Below are 17,582 nucleotides of genomic sequence, written 5' to 3'. Positions count from 1 at the left end.
CTCTATACTTCTCTCCATACTGGCTATTTCAATTTATACTCCCACCAACATTACAAGAGGGTTCCCTTTTCTCCATACTCTCTCCAGCATTTATTGTTTGTAGATTATTTGATGATGGCCACTCTGATTGTTGTGAGGTGATATCTCACGGTAGCTTTTATTTGAATTTCTTTAATAATGAGTGATGCTGAGCATCTTTTCATGTATTTGTTGGCCATTTATATATCTTCTTAGGAGATATGTCTATTTAGGTCTTCCACCCAATTTTTGATTGGGTTGCTTATTTTTTTGATTCGAGCTACATGAGCTGTTGTATATTTTGGAGATTAGTCCCTCATCAGATGCCTTATTTGCAAATATTTTATCCTATTCTGAGGGTTGTCTATTTGTTATGTTTATGGTTTTCTTTCCTGTGCAAAAGATTTTAAATTTAATTAGGTCCTGCTTATTTATATTTGCTTTTATATTCATTACATATGAATATCTATTCATTAATCTGGGAGGTGGATCAAAAAAAAAATTCTTATGATTTATGTCAAAGAGTACTCTGCCTATGTTTTCCTCTGAGTTTATAATGTCTGACCTTAAACTTAGGTCTTTAATCCATTTTGAATTTATTTTTGTGTATGGTGTTATGCTGCTGGTGCTGCTAAGTTGCTGCAGTTGTGTCCGACTCTGTGGGAACCCATAGATGAAAGCCCACCAGGCTCCCCCATCCCTGGGATTCTCCAGACAAGAACACTGGAGTGGGTTGCCATTTCCTTCTCCAATGCATGAAAGTGAAAAGTGAAGTCGCTCAGTCGTGTCCAACTCTTCGCGACCCCACAGACTGCAGCCTACCAGGCTCCTCTGTCCATGGGATTTTCCAGACAAGAGTACTGGAGTGGGGTGCCATTGCCTTCTCTGGTATGGTGTTATAGAGTATTCTAATTCCATTCTTTTACATGTAGATGTCCAGTTTTCCCAGTACCACTTATTGAAGAGACTGTCTTTTCTCCACTGTATATTAGTGCCGGCTTTGACATAAATTAGGTGACCATAGGTTTATGGGTTTATCCCTGGGCTTTCTATCCTGTTCCATTGATCTATGTTTCTGTTTATGTGCCAGGACAATACTGTCTTGATGATTACCTTTGTAGCTTACTCTGAAGTAGGGAGTCTAATTCCATCACTTCCATGTCTCTTAAGATTTCTTTGGTCATTCAAGGTCTTTTGTGTTTCCATACAAACTGTAATTGTAATTTTTCCATACAAATTGTAATTGTACCGATACAATTATTCTATCGGTAATTTGATAGAAATTGTATTGAATTTGTAGATTGCTTCTTGGTGGCTTCCCAGGTGGCGATAGTGGTAAAAACAAACAAGCAAGCAAAAAACACTTCTGCTATTTCAGGAAACATAAGAGACAGAGATTCAATCCCTGGGTCAGGAAGATTCCCTGGAGGAGGGCATGGCAATCCACCCCAGTATTCTTGCCTGGAGAATCCCATGGACAGAAGAGCCTGGCAGGTTAAAGTCCATAGGGTCACAAAGAGTCGGATACAAATGAAGTGATTTAGCACACATGAACAAATTGTAAAAATTTTTGTCCTAAGTCTGTGAAAAATACCATTGGTAATTTGACAGTGATTGCATTGAATTTGTAGACTGCTTCAGGGAGTATTGTAATTTTTACCATATTGATTCTTCCTATCCAAGAATATGGTATATCTCTCCATCTCTTTGTGTCATCTTTGATTTCTTTCATCAGTGTCTTACAGTTTTCTGAGTACAGGTCTTTTATCTCCTTAAGTAAGTTTTCTTGTTATTGTTCAGTAGCTAAGTCATGTCTGACTTTTTGTGACCCCCATGGACTCCAGCATGCTGGGCTCCTCTGTCCTTCACTATCTCCTGAAGTTTGCTCAGATTCATGTTCATTGAGTCAGTGATCCTATCTAACCGTCTCATCTTCTGCTGCTCTCCTCTCCTTTTGCTTTCAATCCCAGCATCAGGGTCTTCTCCAATGAGTTGGCTCTTTGTGTCAGATAACCAAAGTATTGGAGATTCAGCTTCGGCATCAGTCCTTCCAATGAATATTCAGGACTGATTTCCTTTAGGGTTGACTCATTTGATCTCCTTGCAGTCCAAGGGACTCTCAAGAGTCTTCTCCAGCACCACAGTTCAAAAGCATCAATTCTTCAGCATCAGCTTTCTTTATGGTCCGACTCACACACCCATACATGACTACTGGAAAAACCATAGTTTTTGCTATATGGACCTTTGTGGGCATTTATATGCTGTCTAGGTTGGTCATAGCTTTTCTTCCAAGGAGCAAGCATCTTTTAATTTCATGGCTCTATCCACCTGGTAAAGGTGTCAACCCAAACCAGTAGTTTTTGATGTACCTTGGCTTTTGGCATATGAGTGAAGTCTATCTGCCAGTCGTCTCCAGAATATCTTCCTGTACACTGTAAGCCTGGGAGAACTGAGTGGTTGTTATGGGGATTATTCTTTTGACAGCCTTTAACAATCTGGCTTATAAAAACCAGATTAATAAAAACTTACTAATCCTTTTCCCTTGAAAAGACTCTTAGGAAGTTGGTAAGTATTTTCAATTCCCAAATGGAAAGTTTGGTGTAGAGTTTAAGAATTTTCTGTTGGGTGCTAGAGGGCAACACAAGTTTTTCATCTTCTGTTTGAAGTCATTCAGAGGGGAGTAGAGAATCTTTATGAGAAAAAGAGTATTGAAGTTCCTCGGGAGAATACTTGGGTTTTATGTCAGTGGGGATCTTATCACAGAGGAGGGAAGCCTGAGTATTAAAAGGTGGGAGGCTGCCTTTTTAGCTTGTCAGTTGGCTCTCCTATTTCCCTCCGTTATGTCAGAATCATCCCTTTGATGGCCCCAGCAGTGTATTACTGCCTCTTCTTTGGGTAGCTTAAGTGCATCTAAGAGGTGCATAATTTCTTGGTAGTATTTAGTGGGGATGACATTTGAGGTTTTAAAGTTTCTTTACTTCCAGATGGCAGCGTGAGCATGATGGATTAAGTAAGCATATTTAGAGTCAGTATAGGTGTTCACTCTCTTGTTAGTTGCCAGCTGTAAGGCTCTCCTTAAAGCAATCAATTCAGCTAATTGAGCACTAGTTCCAGGGGGTCAGGGATTACTTTCTCAAATTTTAGGTAATGTGACCACTGCAAATCCTGCCTTATGTTCTCCTTTTTCCACGAAGGAGCTGCCATCTGTAAACATAGTTTCATCAGGATTTTCTAAAGGCTTATTTTTTAAGCCCTCCCTGGCTGAATAATTTAAAGCTAGGACTTGATGGCAATCGTGTTCTGGCTTCTTATCGAATGACTCAGGAAGGAATGTTGCTGGGTTTAAGGCTGAACAAGTTTTTAGCTGAATTATGGGTCCTTCTAAGAGCAGAGATTGGTATCTGAGAAGCCGATTGTCAGATAACCATAGCCCTCCCTTAGAATTTTAAATTCCAGAGATATCATGTGAAGTATAGACTGTCAGATCTTGGCCTATAATTAACTTAGGAGCTTCAGAAATTAATAGAGCTACTGAGGCCACTATTCATAGACAACGTGGCCATGCTTGGGCTACAGAATCGAGCTTTTTTCTTAAATAAGAAATACATTATAGTGGGCTTCCTTTGGGCTGAGTTAGACCTCCAAGTGCTATTCCTGATCTCTCTGTTACAAAAATATTAAATTGGTCTCCTCCAGGCAGGCTTAGAGCAGGAGCCTGAAGAAAAGCCTATTTTAAAGTCTTAAATGCATGTATTTCTCCAGTTTCCCATTGTAATATCTTTTGCCCTGATTGTTGAGTCTCTTTTAGTAACTTATATAAAGGTTGAGCCAGCTCTTCATATCCAGGAATCCAAATCCAACAGTAGCCAGTTATGTCAAGGAAACCATGGAGTTGTCTAAGAGTATTAGGGAGAGTATGTTGTAAAATGGATTCCATTATTTTTTTGCTCCATGGGAGAGTTTGAATACTAAATATCTGACTTCTTGGCACATTTGAGATTTGGATTTTGATATCTTGTAGCCATATCGAGCTAGATAGTTAAGAAGGTCACAGGTGGCTTGGTTACATTTTTTCTCTGTGTCAGCACAAAGGAGAATATCATCTACATATTGAATGAGTTTGATAGATTCAGTTGCCCAAAATGCAGCTAGGTCTTTGGCTGAAGCTTGCCTGAATAAATGAGGGCTATCTCTAAATCCTTGAGACAATACTGTCCAAGTTAATTGAGTAGAGGAATCAGTTGGATCCTCAAAAGGAAGCAAAAATTGTGAACTTTGAGCTAAGGGTATGCAAAAAAAAAAAAAAAAAAGACATCCTTCTAATCTAAAATAGTAAAATAAGTGGCTGTTTCTGAGATTTGAGAGAGTAGAGTATAGGGGTTAGGCATGACAGGATGTAATGGAATTACTGCTTCATTACTGGGGCAGAAGTCCTGAATTAGACACCATTCCCCATTAGGCTTTTGGACTCCCAGAATAAGTGTATTAAAGGGCTGTTACATTTGATTAAGAGCCCCTGCCCTTTGAGATTTTTAATCAAGAGAATGAGTCCCTGTTTTCCTTCTGGCTTTAGGGGGTATTGTTTCTGACGAGGAAAGTTATTAGGATTTTTAAGAGTTATCTGTATTGGTTGAGCTGAGATGACTCTTCCTATCTTTCCTCCGGTTGCCCAGACTTCAGGGTTAATTTCTACTTCTGTCAGGGATAAACATAAGTTTTCTGTAGATTCCACTTCCATATGAATGAAAGCGTGAATTTTACATAGAATACCTCTTCCTAGGATGGGGATTGGGCTATCTGGTATTATCAGAAAGGCATAAGAAAAAAGAATGAAATTAGTTACAACTCAACTGCTGTGTAAAGAATTTTGTAACAGGCTTTCCAGAAATGCCACCTATAGCAGCTGACTTAATAGAAGGAAGACCCAGATTAAAGAGGAGGGCTGAAAAAGTGGCTCCTGTATTGAGTAGGAAGTTAACAGGATGGCCTCTTACAGTTAGAGTCACCCGAGGCGCCTGTGAGGTGATGAGGACAGGAGCCAAAATGGGAAGCCCTGGGCTCCATCAGTCTTGATCCTGGGTCTGAGTTTCTGAGCCCTGAAACCTACATCCCTGGGGACAGTTATTCTTCCAGTGATCTCCTTTGCAAGTGGGGCAAGGCCACGGTGGTGGCCTCTGCTTGCCTTGTGGGCATTGTGCCTTAAAGTGTCCATCCTTGCCACAACGGAAACAGACTCTAGCGTTTGGCTTTTGTCCTCCCACCTTTGGAGCCTTAAAGTTAACTCCCTGTAGGGCCACAAAGAGAGCTTCGGCCTTCCTGTTTTCTCTCCTCTCTTTTTCCCTATGCTCCTCTTGATCTCTGTTAAAGAGTACTGATGTGGCAGCTCTTAGGAGGCACTCTAAATCCATATTGGGGCCGAAGGCCAATTTTTGGAGTTTCCTCCAAATAATTGGAGCCAACTGAGTAATAAATTAGTCTTTAAGAATAAGTTGGCCCCCTGGGGAATCTCACACACTAGCAAAGTAATGCTCAAAATTCTCCAAGCCAGGTTTCAACAGTATGTGAACCAAGAACTTCCAGATGTTCAAGTTGGATTTAGAAAAGGCAGAGGAACCAGAGATCAAATTGCCAACATCAATTGGATCATAGAAAACGCAAGAGAGTTCCAGAAAAACATCTACTTCTGCTTTATTGACTATGTCAAAGCCTTGTCTGTATGGATCACAACAAACAGTGGAAAATTCTTAAAAAGATGGGGATACCAGACTGCTTTATCTGCCTCCTGAGAAATCTGTATGCAGGTCAGGAAGCAAGAGTTAGAACCAGAGATGGAACAATGGACTGGTTCCAAATTGGGAGAGGAATACGTCAATGCTGTATATTGTATGCAGAATACATCAGGTGAAACACTGGGCTGGAGGAAGTACAAGCTGGAATCAAGATTGCCAGGAGAAATATCAATAACCCCAGATAGGCAGATGATACCACCCTTACAGCAGAAAGTGAAGAAGAACTAAAGAGCCTCTTGATGAAAGAGGAGAGTGAAAAGTTGGCTTAAAACTCAATATTCAAAAAATGAAGATCATGGCATCCAGTCCCATCACTTCATGGTAAATAGATGGGGAAATAATTGGAACAGTGACAGGCTTCATTTTATTGGACTCCAGAATCACTGCAGATGGTGACTGCAACCATGAAATCAAAAGACACTTATTCCTTGGAAGAAAAGCTATGGCCAACCTTGACAGCATATTAAAAAGCAGAGACATTACTTTGCTCACAAAAGTCTATACAGTCAAAGCTATGGTTTTTCCCAGTAGTAATGTATTGATGTTGATGCTTTTGAAGTGTGGTGTTGGAGAAGACTCTTGGGAGTCCCTTGGACTGCAAGGAGAGCAAACCAGTCAATTCTAAAGGAAATCAGTCCTGAGTATTCATTGGAAGGACTGATGCTGAAGCTCCAATGCCTTGGCTATCTGTTGCGAAGAACTGACTCACTGGAAAACACCCTGATGCTGGGAAAGATTGAGGGTAGGAGGAGAAGGGGATGACCGAGGATGAGATGGTTGGATGGCATCACCAACTCGATGGACATGAGTTTGAGCAAGCTCCAGGAATTGTTGATGGACAGGGAAGCCTGGTGTGCTGCAGTACATGCGGTCGCAAAGAGTCAGACATGACTGAGCAACTGAACTGAAGTGAACTGAACTGGGGAATCTGGGTCCAAATAAGTGTAGTTTCTTAATGTCTCCCTGAGACTTTCCAGAAAAGCTGTGCAATTTTCCTCCTTTTCCTGAGTCAATCCAGATAGTTTGGAGTAGTTTAAGGACTTAGCTCACAATTTTCAAAAGCTTTAATGCACGTGATGAAGTGAACTCTCCTCTAGTCATCACTGTCTTTGTCGTGTGCCCAATTAGGATCAGCAATGAGCACTGCTTGAAGTCCTGTAGGTAACCAGGATGATTCACTGTCAGCTCTCCCCTGCATGTTAGTAGAATACCATTCGTTTCCCCATTCCCGGGCATTTTTAATTACTCTACTTCTTTCATTGTCAGTAAGGGTACTAGTCAGGATTAGCATAATATCTTTCCATGCCATTTCAAAAGATTAGCTTAGACTCTGGAAAACACATATACTTATCAGGATCTTCAGTAAAGCTTCCCAGGTCTAATTTAATTTGTCTTAAATCTTGGAGAGGGAAAAGGACATGGATTTGCATGGGTCCCAAGTCCTCATTAGGAACTTCCTGTAATGGAAGGAGGGAAGGATATAGTCTAGAGATCACCAGTGTTGGTTAGAAGCCCCTGGGGTAGGAGCTGCTGCTGGTTCCAGAGGCCTTGCCAGAGATTGTGGTGGCTCCTCGTGGCTAGGACTGGGCAGCCATGGATAAGGGGGAGAGTTTGAACCCAAGGGTTTGGGGTTAAGTTACAGGTAACATAGAGGGAACAAGCCCACAACTCCTGCATAAGAGGGTGTTTTCTCTCAAGACAAAGAAAACCTATATATATGGGAATTCTGAACAGTTTCCTTCTCCTCTACAAAGGAGGTCTATTTGGAGGATGGTACTATAATTTTTTTTAAATTTTATTTTATTTTTAAACTTTACAATATTGTATTGGTTATGCCATATATCGAAATGAATCCGCCACAGGCATACATGTGTTCCCCATCCTGAACCCTCCTCCCTCCTCCCTCCCCATACCATCCCTCTGGGTCATCCCAGTGCACCAGCCCCAAGCATCCAGTATCATGCATCGAACCTGGACTGGTGACTCATTTCATATATGATATTATACATGTTTCAATGCCATTCTCCCAAATCATCTCACCCTCTCCCTCTCCCACAGAGTCTAAAAGACTGTTCTATACATCAGTGTCTCTTTTGCTGTCTCGTATACAGGGTTATTGTTACCATCTTTCTAAATTCCATATATATGCATTGGTATACTGTATTGGTGTTTTTCTTTCTGGCTTACTTCACTCTGTATAATAGGCTCCAGTTTCATCCACCTCATTAGAACTGATCAAATGTCTTCTTTTTAGTGGCTGAGTAATACTCCATTGTGTATATGTACCACAGCTTTCTTATCCATTCATCGGCTGATGGACATCTAGATTGCTTCCATGTCCTGGCTATTATAAACAGTGCTGCGATGAACATTGGGGTACATGTGTCTCTTTCAATTCTGGTTTCCTCAGTGTGTATGCCCAGCAGTGGGATTGCTGGATCATAAGGCAGTTCTATTTCCAGATTTTTAAGGAATCTCCACACTGTTCTTCATAGTGGCTGTACTAGTTTGCATTCCTACCAACAGTGTAAGAGGGTTCCCTTTTCTCCACACCCTCTCCAGCATTTATTACTTGTAGACTTTTGGATCACAGCCATTCTGACTGGCGTGAAATGGTACCTCATAGTGGTTTTGATTTGCATTTCTCTGATAATGAGTGATGTTGAGCATCTTTTCATGTGTTTGTTAGCCATCTGTATGTCTTCTTTGGAGAAATGTCTATTTAGTTCTTTGGCCCATTTTTTGGTTGGGTCGTTTATTTTTCTGGAATTGAGCTGTAGGAGTTGCTTGTATATTTTAGAGATTAGTTGTTTGTCAGTTGCTTCATTTGCTATTATTTTCTCCCATTCTGAAGGCTGTCTTTTCACCGTTCTTATAGTTTCCTTTGTTGTGCAGAAGCTTTTAATTTTAATTAGGTCCCATTTGTTTATTTTTGCTTTTATTTCCAATATTCTGGGAGGTGGGTCATAGAGGATCCTGCTGTGATGTATGTCGGAGAGTGTTTTGCCTATGTTCTCCTCTAGGAGTTTTATAGTTTCTGGTCTTACGTTTAGATCTTTAATCCGTTTTGAGTTTATTTTTCTGTATGGTGTTAGAAAGTGTTCTAGTTTCATTCTTTTACAAGTGGTTGACCAGTTTTCCCAGCACCACTTGTTAAAGAGATTGTCTTTAATCCATTGTATATTCTTGCCTCCTTTGTCAAAGATAAGGTGTCCATATGTGCATGGATTTATCTCTGGGCTTTCTATTTTGTTCCATTGATCTATATTTCTGTCTTTGTGCCAGTATCATACTGTCTTGATGACTGTGGCTTTGTAGTAGAGCCTGAAGTCAGGCAGGTCGATTCCTCCAGTTCCATTCTTCTTTCTCACGATAGCTTTGGCTATTCGAGATTTTTTGTATTTCCATACCAATTGTGAAATTATTTGTTCTAGCTCTGTGAAGAAAACCGTTGGTAGCTTGATAGGGATTGCATTGAATCTATAGATTGCTTTGGGTAGTATACTCATTTTCACTATATTGATTTTCCAATCCATGAACATGGTATATTTCCCCATCTATTTGTGTCCTCTTTGATTTCTTTCACCAGTGTTTTATAGTTTTCTATATATAGGTCTTTAGTTTCTTTAGGTAGATATATTCCTAAGTATTTTATTCTTTTCATTGCAATGGTGAATGGAATTGTTTCCTTAATTTCTCTTTCTGTTTTTTCATTATTAGTGTATAGGAATGCAAGGGATTTCTGTGTGTTGATTTTATATCCTGCAACTTTACTATAATCATTGATTAGTTCTAGTAATTTTCTGGTGGAGTCTTTAGGGTTTTCTATGTAGAGGATCATGTCATCTGCAAATAGTGAGAGTTTTACTTCTTCTTTTCCAATTTGGATTCCTTTTATTTATTTTTCTGCTCTGATTGCTGTGGCCAAAACTTCCAAAACTATGTTGAATAGTAGTGGTGAAAGTGGGCACCCTTGTCTTGTTTCTGACTTTAGGGGAAATGCTTTCAATTTTTCACCATTGAGGATAATGTTTGCTGTGGGTTTGTCATATATAGCTTTTATTATGTTGAGGTATGTTCCTTCTATTCCTGCTTTCTGGAGAGTTTTTATCATAAATGGATGTTGAATTTTGTCAAAGGCTTTCTCTACATCTATTGAGATAATCATATGGTTTTTATTTTTCAATTTGTTAATGTGGTGTATTACACTGATTGATTTGAAGATATTGAAGAATCCTTGCATCCCTGGGATAAAGCCCACTTGGTCATGGTGTATGATCTTTTTAATGTGTTGTTGGATTCTGATTGCTAGAATTTTGTTAAGGATTTTTGCATCTATGTTCATCAGTGATATTGGCCTGTAGTTTTCTTTTTTTGTGGGATCTTTGTCAGGTTTTGGTATTAGGGTGGTGGAGGATGGTACTATAATTAAGTGAGCCTTCAGGGGGCCATTTTTCACCATCAGGTAGATCATATTGAGGCCATGCCTCAGTGCAGAAAAAGATCATCCACATCTTTAACAGGGTCTGAGGGTCAAACTTCTTCCAGTTCTTCAGTATACATGCTAAAGGCACCCACTATGAATGAGAGAAGACCAGAATACAGCACTCTTTGTCTTTTCTCTGGTTCCTCTGATAGAGGGTGTCTCCTACTTGAGGGGTGGGAGCAAAGAATCACCAGTAACGTATGCTTCCCTCAACTTTGGTGTGCACTCGGGCTTGACTACCCTTATCCAGGTGCCCTGGGCCTTTGTCCTCTTCCTGTCTCTATCTTCCCTTTCACCTAGAGAAAGGTAGAGTGAGACTTCCACATGTTATGTTTTATAGCATAGGTGGACTTCCTATGCTCTTGAACATTGGGTATGCCTGAAATGGAGTTCCCCTTAAGCAAGCTATGCAGTGCACAAGGTTTGTAGCATCTACACACACTACAAAATGATCCTACCTTAAGTGAAAAATCTCGTGACCTTTAAATGTTAGGAAAGAGAAATGGTAGATGTCCTGCAGTTCTCACTGAGGCAGCAGCCTAGCAGAGGTTTTGCTCAGCACCTCCAGGTCAGTTGGCTGGCCAATACCAAGACCTGAGTCCACTGTCTACTAACTCTGTCTGCCTTCGGAACTCAAGCAGGCTTGTGAAACAGAGTGGCTCAAGAGACCTGCACTTAGATTAGGTAACAAGAAGTGAATGACAGTGTTGAGAGTGAGTGTCTGTGCTTACCTTGAATAGGCATTGAGGAATCCTGGATGAGCCCCCAAAAGATGAGACAGGAATCCCGAGTTCTTGTCCATGGAGCTGAAGAATGGAATCCACGGACATGCAAACACTCATGGTAGCAAGCAAACAGGATTTATTAAAGATGAGGCAAGTACAAAGCTCTTAGCATAGACACTGGGAAGGGGTAAACAGTGCTCTCAAGGTGGCACTTAAAGCAGTTTTTATATCCTTAATTAAATCACATTATTTCTAACCAATAAATTTAAGGTCAAGACCTTAACATCTTTATGGCTTCTTGAGGGCCTCAGAGGGCAGACACACTGAAACCATACTCACAGAAAACTAGTCAATCTAATCACACTAGGACTACAGCCTTGTCTAACTCAACGAAACTAAGCCATGCCTGTGGGGCGACCCAAGATGGGCGGGTCATGGTGGAGAGATCTGACAGACTGTGGTCCACTGGAGAAGGGAATGGCAAACCAGTTCAGTATTCTTGCCTTGAGAACCCCATGAACAGTATGAAAAGGCAAAATGATAGGATACTGAAAGAGAAACTCCCCAGGTCAGTAGGTGCCCAATATGCTACTGGAGATCAGTGGAAAAATAACTCTAGAAAGAATGAAGGGATGGAGCCAAAGCAAAAAGAATACCCAGCTGTGGCTGTGATGGGTGATAGAAGCAAGGTCCAATGCTGTAAAGAGCAATATTGCAGAGGAACCTGGAATGTCAGGTCCATGAATCAAGGCAAATTGGATGTGGTCAAACAAGAGATGGCAAGAGTGAATGTCGACATTCTAGGAATCAGCGAACTGAAATGGACTGGAATGGGTGAATTTAACTCAGATGACCATTATATCTACTACTGCGGGCAGGAATCCCTCAGAAGAAATGGAGTAGCCATCATGGTCAACAAAAGATTTTGAAATGCAGTACTTGGATGCAATCTCAAAAATGACACAATGATCTCTGTTCGTTTCCAAGGCAAACCATTCAATATCACAGTAATCCAAGTCTATGCCCCAACCAGTAACGCTGAAGAAGCTGAAGTTGAACGGTTCTATGAAGACCTCCAAGACCTTTTAGAACTAACACCCAAAAAAGATGTCCTTTTCATTATAGGGGACTGGAATGCAAAAGTAGGAAGTCAAGAAACACCTGGAGTAACAGGAAAATTTGGCCTTGGAATACAGAATGAAGCAGGGCAAAGACTAATAGAGTTTTGCCACGAAAATGCACTGGTCATAACAAGCACCCTCTTCCAACAACCCAAGAGAAGACTCTATACATGGACATCACCAGATGGTCAACAATGAAATCAGATTGATTATATTCTTTGCAGCCAAAGATGGAGAAGTTCTACACAGTCAGCAAAAACAAGACCAGGAGCTGACTGTGGCTCAGACCATGAACTCCTTATTGCCAAATTCAGACTGAAATTGAGGAAAGTAGGGAAAACCACTAGGCCATTCAGGTATGACCTAAATCAAATCCCTTATGATTATACAGTGGAAGTGAAAAATAGATTTAAGGGCCTAGATCTGATAGATAGAGTGCCTGATGAGCTATGGAATGAGGTTCGTGACATTGTATAGGAGACAGGGATCAAGATCATCCACATGGAAAAGAAATGCAAAAAAGCAAAATGGCTGTCTGGGGAGGCCTTACAAATAGCTGTGAAAAGAAGACAAGTGAAAAGCAAAGGAGAAAAGCAAAGATATAAACATCTGAATGCAGAGTTCCAAAGAATAGCAAGAAGAGATAAGAAAGCCTTCTTCAGTGAGCAATGCAAAGAAATAGAGGAAAACAACAGAATGGGAAAGACTAGATATCTCTTCAAGAAAATCAGAGATACCAAAGGAACATTTCATGCAAAGATGGGCTCGATAAAGGACAGAAATGGTATGGACCTAACAGAAGCAGAAGATATTAAGAAGAGATGGCAAGAATACACAGAAAAACTGTACAAAAAAGATCTTCATGACCCAGATAATCACGATGGTGTAATCACTGACCTAGAGCCAGACATGCTGGAATGTGAAGTCAAGTGGGCCTTAGAAAGCATCACTATGAACAAAGCTAGTGGAGGTGATGGAATTCCAGTGGAGCTATTTCAAATCCTGAAAGATGATGCTGTGAAAGTGCTGCACTCAATATGCCAGCAAATTTGGAAAACTCAGCAGTGGCCACAGGACTGGAAAAGGTCCGTTTTCATTCCAATCCCAAAGAAAGGCAATGCCAAAGAATGCTCAAACTACCGCACAATTGCATTCATCTCACACGCTAGTAAAGTAATGCTCAAAATTCTCCAAGCCAGGCTTCATGTGAACCATGAACTTCCTGATGTTCAAGCTGGTTTTAGAAAAGGCAGAGGAACCAGAGATCAAATTGTGAATATCCCCTGGATCATGGAAAAAGCAAGAGCGTTCCAGAAAAACACCTATTTCTCCTTTATTGACTATGCCAAAGCCTTTGACTGTGTGGATCACAATAAACTGTGGAAAATTCTGAAAGAGACGGGAATACCAAACCACCTGATCTGCTTCTTGAGAAATTTGTATGCAGGTCAGGAAGCAACAGTTAGAACTGGACATGGAACAACAGACTGGTTTCAAATAGTAAAAGGGGTATGTCAAGGCTGTATATTGTCACCCTGTTTATTTAACTTCTATGCAGCGTACATCATGAGAAACGCTGGACTGGAAGAAACACAAGCTGGAATCAAGGTTGCCGGCAGAAATATCAACAACCTCAGATATGTAGATGACACCACCTTTATGGCAGAAAGTGAAGAGGAACTAAAAAGCCTCTTGATGAAGGTGACAGAGGAGAGTGAAAAAGTTGCCTTAAAGCTCAACATTCAGAAAACGAAGATCATGGCATCTGGTCCCATCACTTCATGGCAAATAGATGGGGAAACAGTGGAAACAGTGTCAGACTTTATTTTTTGGGGCTCCAAAATCACTGCAGATGGTGACCGCAGCCACGAAATTGAAAGACGCTTACTCCTTGGAAGGAAAGTTATGACCAACCTAGATAGCATGTTCAAAAGCAGAGACATTACTTTGCTAAAAAAGGTTCGTCTAGTCAAGGCTATGGTTTTTTCTGTGGTCATGTATGGATGCGAGAGTTGGACTGTGAAGAAGGATGAGTGCCAAAAAATTGATGCTTTTGAACTGTGGTGTTGGAGAAGACTCTTGAGAGTCCGTTGGACTGCAAGGTGATCCAACCAGTCCATTCTGAAGGAGATCAGCCCTGGGATTTCTTTGGAAGGAATGATGCTAAAGCTGAAACTCCAGTACTTTGGCCACCTCATGCGAAGAGTTGACTCATTGCAAAAGACTCTGATCCTGGGAGGGATTGGGGGCAAGAGGAGAAGGGGACAACAGAGGATGAGATGGCTGGATGGCCTCATGACTTGATGGACATGAGTCTGGGTGAACCCCGGGAGCTGGTGATGGACAGGGAGGCCTGGCGTGCTGTGATTCATGGGGTCGCAAAGAGTCGGACACGACTGAGCAACTGATCTCTTGATTCTTGGATTAAGGTACCACCCTTTTTCATGCCCTCGGGCCATTTTACCTTGGATCAGATGTATGGGTTTAAGATTAATGATCTCCAATTGTTTTTCCCTCAAGCATATGGAACATAATTTAATTACTGCTCTTCCCTGGATCTGAGTGCTGATAATTTATCAGACTAAAGACACATTCCAGGAATTCAGGACAATGGAGCAGGATATTTACTGCAAACAAGACCCAGGTTTCAGAATTCTACACTGACTGCCTAGTAATTTCTACCTCAGTGAGACCCTGATGACCTGCACCTCCACAGGAGACACTCTGACACTAGCAGGTAGTTTTGTTTCAGTCTCCTTTGGGGTCACTACTCCTTTCCTCTGGGTTTTAGTGTGTGAAATGTTTTGTTTGTCCCTCCAATCCCTCCAATACTGGAGTCTCTGTTTCCTACAGTCCTTTGGAAGTCCTGTAATCAAATTCCTTTGGGTCAGATTCCATGGCTATTCCCAGTCCCTTTGTCAGATCCCCAGACTCGGAAGACTGGCATGGGGTTCAGAGCCTTCACAACAGTGGGGGAGCCTCTTTAGTAGTATTATTCTCCAGTTTGTGACTCACCCACCAGAGGGTTATAGGATTTGATTTTATCATGATTGCATCCCTCCTACCATCTTGCTGCAGTTTCTTTGTCTTTGGACATGGGGTATCTGTTTTCGGTGGGTTCCAATGTCCTCCTGTTGATGGTTATTCAATAGCTAGTTGCAATTTTGGTATTCTTGCAGGAGGAGATGAACACACATTCTTCTACTCTGCTTGAACTGCAACCTTACATGAAAAATTTTTGAAAATGCTCCTTACACATGCTTTTTTATGTACAAATATTTATCTTTTAGTCTTTCACAAATGCCATTACTTCATTGAATGGTAAACATAATTTTTTTATTTTAAAACACTACCCGCCTTCCACAAAGTTCTGTATGAATTTATATTTTCATCAACAATGTATGAGAATGTTTTTCCCTTCACCTTCATGAGTATTTTATATTATCATCATTTAAAATTCTTGTCAGTTTGATGGGTGAACAGGTCGCATTTTAATTAGATTAGAATCACCAATATTATAAGTGATCTTTGAGCATCATTTAATTTGTTTTTTAGCCTTTTGGATTCCCTATTATGTGAATTGTTTTTCTTATTTCTCCATTTCCAATTGAATTGTTTCTCTTTTCTGTCTTGGTCTGTAAGTGTTCTTTTTATATCCCAGATATTAATTTCATGAAAATAATTTTCTAAATATATTAGTTTTATTTTATGTTTGCTTTTTGTTTTAGAAAGTTTTTGCATTTTGATGTCAAATTTATAAATCTCTTCCTTTAAAATTTGGATTTTTAATCTTATATAAGAATTTCATATTCCAAATTTACAAATACTTACCAAAATTAATAACTGTTTTCCACATTTAACTGTTTAATTAATGTGAAATTATTTACTTTTGTAACTAGTATCAGATGGGGATTTCTTTCTTTTTAAAAAAAATAATATGACCAATTGTTCCCAATCTATTTAGTAAATTCAACCATTCTTTCAACACTAATGTAAAATACCATATTTGTTACATATCAATTCACATCTTTATCTATGTTTATGGCTATAAACCTATAGTCTGTTCCTAGACTCCATTTTGTTCTATTGATTTGTCTATTCTTGTGCTGATTATACTTTTTCAATAATTAAAGCTTCATGTTTTGATATCTGATGGGGAAATTTTTTATGTTACTTTTATTTTCAAAAATATTATATATATATATATGTATATATATATATATATATAGGTACATTTCTTCTTCAGAACAAATTTTAAAAGGAGTTTATTAATTTCCACTTAAATAAGACACATTAAATTTTATTGAGATCTCTTTAAATTTACAGAGCAATTTTGAGAGAATCATCATCTCTTTAATATTTTCTTTCTGTCTTTGAAATGGACATGTCTCTCTACTTATTTGGTTTTTATATTGTTAAGTAATGTTTTATTGGTTTTTATTTCATATATGTCTTACACATTTCTTGTTATTTTTATTCCTAGATTGGAGAAGGAAATGGCAACCCACTCCAGTACCCTTGCGTGGAAAATCCCATGGACAGAGGAGCCTGGTATGCTACAGTCCATGGGGTCGCAAAGAGTCGGACATGACTGAGCAACTTCACTCACTCACTCACTTTATTCCTAGATATTTTGTAGTTCTGGTTGGCATTATAATCATTATATTTTTGTCTGTAACATTTCCTAATTAATAACTACCAATGTATGTTTATTTTGTGTCTGAGCTCTGTTACTACACAGTGGCTGATCAGATCTATGTTACTTAATTTTTAAGTCCTCACATACACCTCACATACTTGGGTGAGTGATGTTCTATTAGTCAACTGGCAGGCCAAAATCCTGACTGAGCTCCTTTTAGCCCTCTTTAGTTGGCTGAATCCAGTTCTCTTTCTTGTGTAAATTAAACTAAATTTTAGTTTATTCTGAGAATGATCAATGGCCAATAATATCCTCTTTATACCCTCATTCATTTAGCTTTTTGCCCTCACTTGATCCTTTTAGATCCCAATGCCTATTGTATTTAATGGAAGTTTACTGTCTTGGATTGTTCAATACTGTTCTTTTTCTGGGAAGTAGATATGGCTACTGCTGCTATGGTATTATGTTCTCTGTCTCATCCTTACCTGAAATACTCTCAGCTCATTCCATCATGCTGTATGTCTAAAGTTCTTGACACAAAATAGATGCTCTGGAAATGTTTGTTCTATTTATGCTAAAAAATAAAGTAAAATATAATCCTAAAGGACACTCAAATATCCAAATGAAGCAGATTCCCAACATTCCTGTCTTATAAGACCTCTACATTACGTGAACAGCAATAGTGGCATTCTCTAACCCCTTGGGGGAGTCCAAAGTTTCTCCTATTCTCCTCTCTCTGTCTCTCTCTTTTTTTTAACCAAAGAGACAACAGCAAAACAGACTCATTTAAAATATAAAAATGAG

General features: G+C 39.7%; 1 protein-coding gene across 5 annotated transcripts in view; it reads left to right on the top strand.

Moving 5' to 3' along the window:
* Nucleotides 1-17,060, top strand: part of OPHN1 (oligophrenin 1) — a 726,794-nt gene extending 709,734 nt beyond the window's left edge. For 2 of the 5 annotated variants that reach the window (XM_086388460.1, XM_086388456.1), the window contains one exon: nucleotides 16,623-16,823. In XM_086388460.1, coding sequence (XP_086244586.1) covers nucleotides 16,623-16,734 — 112 coding nt within the window. In that variant the 3' untranslated portion in view covers nucleotides 16,735-16,823. Of the gene's footprint in view, nucleotides 1-16,622 lie in introns of all 5 variants that reach the window. The other 3 variants (XM_086388458.1, XM_086388461.1, XM_086388455.1) reach the window with 3 other exon arrangements.
* The last annotated feature ends 522 nt before the right edge of the window (nucleotides 17,061-17,582 follow it).

This window comes from Bos grunniens, chromosome X, assembly GCF_055505025.1.
Source record: "Bos grunniens cultivar Pamir isolate PY7600 chromosome X, Bosgru_T2T1.0, whole genome shotgun sequence".
Lineage (NCBI taxonomy): Eukaryota > Metazoa > Chordata > Mammalia > Artiodactyla > Bovidae > Bos > Bos grunniens.
The sequence above is the reverse complement of the archived record's forward strand: the minus strand, read 5'-3'. Positions and strand labels throughout refer to the sequence as shown.